General features: G+C 50.8%; 1 protein-coding gene across 1 annotated transcript; it reads right to left on the reverse strand.

The window, feature by feature from the left end:
* Positions 1–1,316: 1,316 nt before the first annotated feature.
* Positions 1,317–3,324, reverse strand: LOC309397910 (brain-specific homeobox/POU domain protein 3-like; the record flags this gene model as incomplete). The annotated part of the gene is made up of 2 exons (XM_081964346.1): positions 3,202–3,324; positions 1,317–2,243 (listed from the first exon to the last, which is right to left on the reverse strand). Exons 1-2 carry the CDS (start codon positions 3,319–3,321, stop codon positions 1,317–1,319), a joined length of 1,047 nt encoding a protein of 348 aa, XP_081820472.1. The 5' UTR covers positions 3,322–3,324.
* Between the last annotated feature and the right edge of the window lie 3,902 nt (positions 3,325–7,226).

The raw sequence follows: 7,226 nt of genomic DNA on the forward strand, positions 1-7,226 counted from the left end.
AGTAAAACTGGGACTCTGACGATCGGACGGTGACTCGAGACTCAAGCGCGCCTCCCTCGTGAAAATCTAGCGATATTCCAAACGGGCTCAGGAGTCACGAACGCGAGGTTTAATTGATTGTCAAAGCGCGGTCCTTTCCTTCCTCCCCCCATTTTTTACAGTGAAATTCTACAGCCATTCACCTCTTTCGTGTCATGTCAAATTCAAGTTAAATCAAAGCATTTCTCTCTTCCCCCCCCCACGTCCCCCCCCCCCCCGGACAAACGCCAGGGCTCCGGTTTGAAAAACAGCCCCAGCAGCACCGCTGGCCCGTCGGTTTCTTTGGCCCCGTTTGCTTTCGCTGGTCACTTTCTCCTTTCTTTCTCGCTTCGACGGATGAGGTAGGAACACAACACTTTATTGCAAACCAGGCGAGGAGGGGGTCTTTTGATCGGGAGAAGGGAGGAGACCCGAAGCATGCGGAGGAAGGAAGCCGGAGCGGGATGGGGTGGGGTGAGTGTGGGGTGTTGGGGTTGAAGTCACGGAGATCCTTTTTGTTCTGTTTTGGATGGTGAGTCTCTTTTCTTTCTTTCTTCCTTTCCTTCTTTTTTTCCCCTTCGGCCGAAATAAAGGGCAAAGAACCATTCGGTCGAAGTCGGTGTATGGCCTTCGCATACTAAACGGCAGTCAAAAACTCACTCTCGCCCCACATAAGTGCATATCTTAAATACAGAAACGATGCAAGTGGTTTTCCCCCCGCCCCCCTGTAAATTCACGGGATGGGGGATAAGATACCAGGACTGAAAGTTTTCCCCTCCCTTCTGTTCGATCAAAAAAAAAAAGGAAAGAAACGCACGGGGGAGGGGGGAGAACTCCCCACTTTTGCCACTCACCAGGAATACGGTACAGGCGTGAGGAGGGGGAGGGTCCCCCCCTGGAGGAGGAGGGGGGGAAGAGCCCCCCCTTCGGTGTAACGCTTTTAATCGTTCGTATTGTTCTTTTATTTAGAAAACGAGAGAATGTCTTTTGCTGCTTTGTTGGGTTTGGTTGGTTTTCCCCGCTCGCGCGGGACTCAGTTCTTATCCGCTCGCCCCACGACGCGCACACCTCGGCCGGAGGAGGGAGGGGCGGTTCCCAAAGTCCTGGATGGCTGAAGCGCCCACCGAGGAAGCAGGCCTCCACTTCGGGGCCTGGCGGTCCGAGCAGGGAAAGCGGCGCCCCGTCTCACCGTCCGAAGCCACCCGCGCCTCCGAGTCCTGCGCGCGGCGTGGGGCAGCGGCCGGCGGGTCGGTCGGCCGGCCGGTCGCCCCTTCCCTCCTTTCCCGTCCGCAGCGTCCCTAATAAGCGGCGGAGAACTTCATGCGCTTCTGTTTCTGTCTCTGGTTGCAGAACCAGACCCGAACTACGTTTTTCTTGAGGTCCAGCTTCTCGGCGATGGCGGCGATCTTCTCGGAGGAGGGCCGCGGCTGGACGGCGAAGTAGGCCTCGAGCGAGCGCTTCTCGGGCGCAGCGATGGAGGTGCGCTTGCGCTTCTTGTCGCCCGTCGAGTAAGCCTCGGGCTTGGCCAGCTTCTCGCGCTGGGCGCGCTCGGCTTCCTCCAGCCAGGCTTCCAGGATGGGCTTGAGGGCCACCATGTTGTTGTGCGAGAGGGTCAGCGACTCGAAGCGGCAGATGGTGCTTTGGCTCAGGCAGCCCACGCCGGGGATCTTGAGGTTGGCCAAGGCCGAGCCCACGTCGGCCTGGGTCACGCCCAGCTTGATGCGCCGCTGCTTGAAGCGCTCGGCGAAGGCTTCCAGCTCCCGCGGGTCCGTCTCCGCCTCGGGGCCGGCCAGAACGGCTGGGTGCGAGGCCAGGCCGTGCGGCGGGTGGGGCCCCATGGCCAGGGGCGGCTGCCCGTGCGCCGGGTGGCCCAGCCCGTTGAGGCCCGTCAGGTGGGCGGAATGGTGAGGGTGCGGGTGGGCCGAGGCGGCGCCCACGTCGGGCAGCGGCAAGGCGGAGGTGAGGTGTTCCAAGAGCTCGCCTTCCAGGCCCTGGGCCGGCTGGTGCGGGGGCGCGTGGTGCGCGTGGCCGCTGAGCATCGAGGCCGGGTGCAGGTGGACGGAGGAGGAGGTGGGCGTGCAGGAGACGGAGACGCTGCTCATGGTGTGGTAAGTGGCGTCGGGCTTGAAGGGGTGGCTTTTCTGCGAGACCAGGTCCACGGCCGCCAGCGCCTCTGCTCCGCGAAGCAACGTCTCATCCAGGCCCGCGAAGAAATTGCTCTGCAGCTGCGAGGTTGAGGGGGACGGAGGGGGGGGGGAGAAAAGAGACGACACCGGGCTTAGAGAAGGGGAGCCTCCGGGAGACCTCCCATCACCAACCCCCTTGGCTTGCCAGCCCTGGCTCCTTCCTGGCTCAGCAGGCCCGACGGGCGAACCCCGAAGAGGGAAAATCTGGGATCCTCCGAAGGTTTCCCCCCCCCCCGCCGCCCCACAACGCCTGGGTTCCCCTCGCCCCACTGCTTTCCCCCTTTGGGCCACTAAGATGTCCCGCAACTACAGTTCCCAGCATACGCAGCCAACATAGAAAGACCAACCCCCTCCCGCGGGAATCTGTCTTCATCCTAGCCAATTTTTGCCCACCGGACCACCAATCTCTCTCTAAGGCCCTCCCGGGACCCATCCCAACCGCCCAGCCCTCTCCTTCAGGCGTCCCAGCAGAGACTAAAACGTCTCTTCAAACCCTGAAAGAACTTGAAAGAGGGAGAAGTTGGGGTGGTTTTTTTTACCAGTTGTGCGCTTTAGGGACTAGGAGTAAAGCTGGAGGAGGAGGGGGGGCGTCCAACAACATTTCGGGACGTTTTTCAGGTCTCGAGCCTCTCTTGGAGGGTCGATTATCCCCCCAAACGAGAAGCTACATCGAGCGGGACTTTGAAACTCTCTCTTGGCGTCGCGGCGGGGTGGGGGGGGGGGTGAAGGGGGGTGTAGACCGTGCCGTCTGCATCCCGCGAAAGTCCCGGGAGATTTTCCCCGGAGGGATCTCCGAAGCTCTCTCCGAATCCCACCCGATTCGCCCTTGGTCTTCTCCTGGGAATAGGGACCCCAGAGGGAGGGGAGCGCTTGCAGCTCTCCTGGAGCCTCCACCCTGGGGAAGGGGGGGGGGCGAGGAGACCCAACCTGGCCAGCCTGAATCCCCAACCGCTTCCTTTTTCCTCCCGGCTCCCCCTCCCTCCCCGCTTCCCCTTACCTGCGGGGCAGGCAGGCAGGCTCTCCGGATGGCCTCGGAGCTGGAGTGCAGGTGGGTGTATTTGGGCTCGTGCAGGATGGGGTGCATGCTGAAGGCCTGCTTGCTGTTCATGGACATCATGGTGGCGGCGAGGGGGGCGGCGGCGGCGGCGGCGGCGGCGAGGAAGAACCAGAGGAGGCGAGCAGGTGGCCGCTACAGCTCGCCGGCGCGTCTTATTGTCTCTGACCGAGCGCTCCGGCACCCTGAATGACATTATAGGGCCGTCCTGGCCACGCCCTTCCAGCGGGCCGCCTCCTCATTGGCTGAAAGGGCGGCCCATGCCCGCCCCCCTTTCGGGGGTGCCGCTTTTTGATCTCCCTGCCTCCGATCCTGGCCATCGGGAGGGAAAAGGCTGCAGCGGCGGGCTTCTCTCCGGTCCGACGGCATCCTTCTCGCTGCCAACCGGTTGGGGCCACGTTGCTGAGCAAGGAGACCTCCGAGAAGAAGGATGGAGCTGGGTGGGAGAGGCGAGGAGAGCCTCCCGTTCTCTGCTTTGAAAAATGACCCTAAAAGTTAGGCTTCTTGGTTGCCTTGGCTTTCCGGCGCCCGAATTCTCCAAACAAGTGGTGTATTAACCATTAAGCAGACTTAAGAACACGCTTCAGACACCAGGCCCAAGGGGGCACCACAAAGTTGAGAAAGAAAGAAAGAAAAACAATGAAGATTTGTACAGTATGTCCAAAGGAAGGGAGGGCACCAAGATTTGTCAGTGCTTAGGGCACCAGTGAGCCTTAATCCACCTCTACTCCAAACCAATGTTTGTTTGCTTATTCCATGGCTGCCTATCTCATCTATAAATCCTGGACGGCTCACGACAACCCATTAAAACAATGGCATTAAAAAAACACCCCACAGATGAATCATTTCCTTCCCACCAGGTGGCCAAACCAATCAAACTCTTGACTTGCTGACTCAACCCCATCCTAGCCCAGTACTTGGAGAGGGAAGGAGCCAGATTTTCGCAACCTTCTGGAAGACCACATGAGTTGAAGCTCCTCGGATCTCAGCTGGGAAGGTCCTCCAAAGGTGACTACAGAGAAGACCTCAGGTTCCATCGGGTGACAACCCTTAAGGAAGAGCCATCAAGGTTGTCCACCTCCTCTAAGCTAGTGAGATGGGGTAGAGGTTCTAAGGGAGAAGTGGTAGAAGAAAGAGGGAGGGGAGGAGAGGAGAGGGAGGGCAGGGAGGGGAAGGGAGAGGAAGGAGAAGGGGAGGAGAGGAGACCACAGAACCTAGTTCACATTACACTGTTCCTTATAGCTGTATATCTTTGCATGCCATCGTCTTCTCAACTGTTTTTTTTTTTTTTGTCAAGGCAACCTGGTCTACTAAATTGTGGGTTGGAGCATACTGCTCCCATTCTTGCCTTTCAGCCCCAATCCAGGAGGCTGTCCAAAGCGACAGGCAGTCCTTTCGCGAACAAACTATTTTTGTATTGAATTTACGTTTTACTGACAAAGAAACAAAGGGAAACTAGTATAGATCTATTTCAAGCTATTTAGCTCTCATCAGCTAGCCATGCCCTTCTGGGATTCAAACCCAGACTACTTGCATATTAGGTAGATGTATTAACCTCTAAACCACAGGCTCTCCTCCCTTTGTCGGCTATACCAGGGGAAAGATTAAATGTTTTTTGTCCTCTTTTCCTCTTTTCATCACATCTCTACCCTGCTTCATACATTGCCATTGATGTTTATACTTCTTTCTTTTTGCCAATCTCATCAATTTCACCACAACACAACTGACTGTCTCTTTCTTCTCTTTCCTCTTGATCCATTCTTCTCCCTTCATGTTTTTCTTTTGCAATCCATCCCTTGTTGATTATCTTTACTTGACCACATCATGTCTGTTGAGAAGTAAGAGAATGTTAGAAAAAGAAGAACACAACGTGAGTTCTGGGTGGCACATTTTTAAACAATATGATAACATAAAATGCAATCCTTTTAAAACATTTATACAGTTTGCAAATTTATTGTAAAAAAGCAAGCTCACACAGGAGTGAGAATATAATTTTTAAAAAAAAAATGATGAAGAGAAACTAATGTAGACATAATTCATATTTTCCTACTTCATTTCTTTCAGGATTTTTATAGAAGCATTTTAAAAAGAAGATAGAAACTAATACAAACTAACATAAAGAAGAAAAAAATAGAAGAAAAAGAAAAAAATATAAAATAATAAAATAATTTTTAAAAGGTAGAAAAGAAAGGAAAAAGATACAAGGAAGTGCCTTCTATTAATCACAGCAGTTATAAGTACAATTATATTTTCATCTCTCACTCTTTCTCTCCCCCCCTCTCTCTCCACCACTCTTCTTTCTATGATTTAGGCTTTGTCTAATTATCAAAGCAATAAATCACAGGTTCATTCCCCCACCCTCATTTTTAAGCAAAAAGTCCATAAAAGTTTTCCAGTCACCAAAAATGTAGAGCCTTTAAGTTAATCAAAGACAGTTAGCTTATTCATCTCAGCAAGACCTGTCAATTTAACCAACCATATTTCTCTACTTAAAAGTACTTGATTCTTCAGTATTATTTTGTCACTAAGGATTTGGCCATACTACAAATTGTTTAATAATCTATATTTTGGTGAAGGCATTGCTGAGGATCATAGCTAGCCATACACAGAAGTGGATAGGCCTAGTACCCTTAATTATATGGAAAACGCCGAAAAACAGCAGAACGTGGTTTACAGGACAATTTTATGCCTATTGAATTCTCCTTCAGTAGAAAGTCAAACACTAATGTGCTTTGCAGATGGTTTGTGATATAATCAGCTAACTTTGTTATTTATATATAGACCAGGAAGGCTGAATCTGATGTGAGCTGGAGTAGAGTAGAGTAGAGTAGAGTAGAGTAGAGTAGAATAGAATAGAATAGAATTCTTTATTGGTCAAGTGTGATTGGACACACAGGGAATTTCTCTTTGGTGCAGATGCTCTCAGTGTACATAAAAAGACAAGATACATTCATCAGAATCATAAGGTACAACACATAGGGTCATAGGGTACAAATAAGCAATCAGGAAACAATTAATATCAATATAAATTGTAAGGATACAAGCAACAAAGTTAAGTCCTGCAGTCATAAGTGGGAGGAGATGGATGATAGGAATGATGAGAAGACTAATAGTAATAGTAATGCAGCCTTAGTAAATAGTTTGACAGTGTTGTGGGACTTAGTTGTTTAGCAGAGTGATGGCATTTGGAAAAAAACGGCTTTGTGTCTAGTTGTCTTGGTGTGCAGTGTGCTATAGTGTCATTTTGAGGGTCAGAGTTGAAACAATTTATGTCTTTCTGTATTGGCTGTGCATGTGGGTCTATAAATATTTTCACGGCCCTCTTTTTGACATTTTAAAGCCTGTTTGAAGGTCGAGAGTTGTAAACTTGCAGGGGGGGGATTTTCTATTATGATTTACTAAAAGTTTTACTAATTATGGATCTTCAGTGGATGATGGTTTTCATTAGATTAGATAAGAGCTGATTTCCAGCTCTAAAAAAAAAGAGACTTAAGAAATAACCATATCAGCAAAACCCTCCCTTCAAAATGTGTCTTCCATTTTGTGACTAAGGAGAGATCTTAATGAGGAAAAAAAAATATACAGTCACCCACCCAAGATGCCAGAGGGGACAATTAACAAGGTGAATTGCCTCTTCCTTTAGCATTAATCCTGCATGGACAACTTGGTGAATTTCTGGAGCAAACATAGCTCTTCCTTCCATTAAGAAATAGGAATCTTTTAAAGGATCACTCAGGCAGTAAATCTCCCTCTTTCTCTCCCCCCACCACCAGCCCCACCTCCTGCATTAAGGAGGAAAACTAGGATCCCTGAGTCTGTGAACTCTCTGCAGAGAACACAAAAGTACACGAAAACGAGGAGAAAAATTTACGGATAGGGCAAAACGTGTCCTTGCTTTTTTTTAAAAAAAACCTAAATTATTTATTGTAAATAAAATCCTGTGTGTTGATTGTGAAAAGAGTCCAATT

Source organism: Natrix helvetica (assembly GCF_964273705.1).
Source record: "Natrix helvetica genome assembly, chromosome: 11".
NCBI lineage: Eukaryota > Metazoa > Chordata > Lepidosauria > Squamata > Natricidae > Natrix > Natrix helvetica.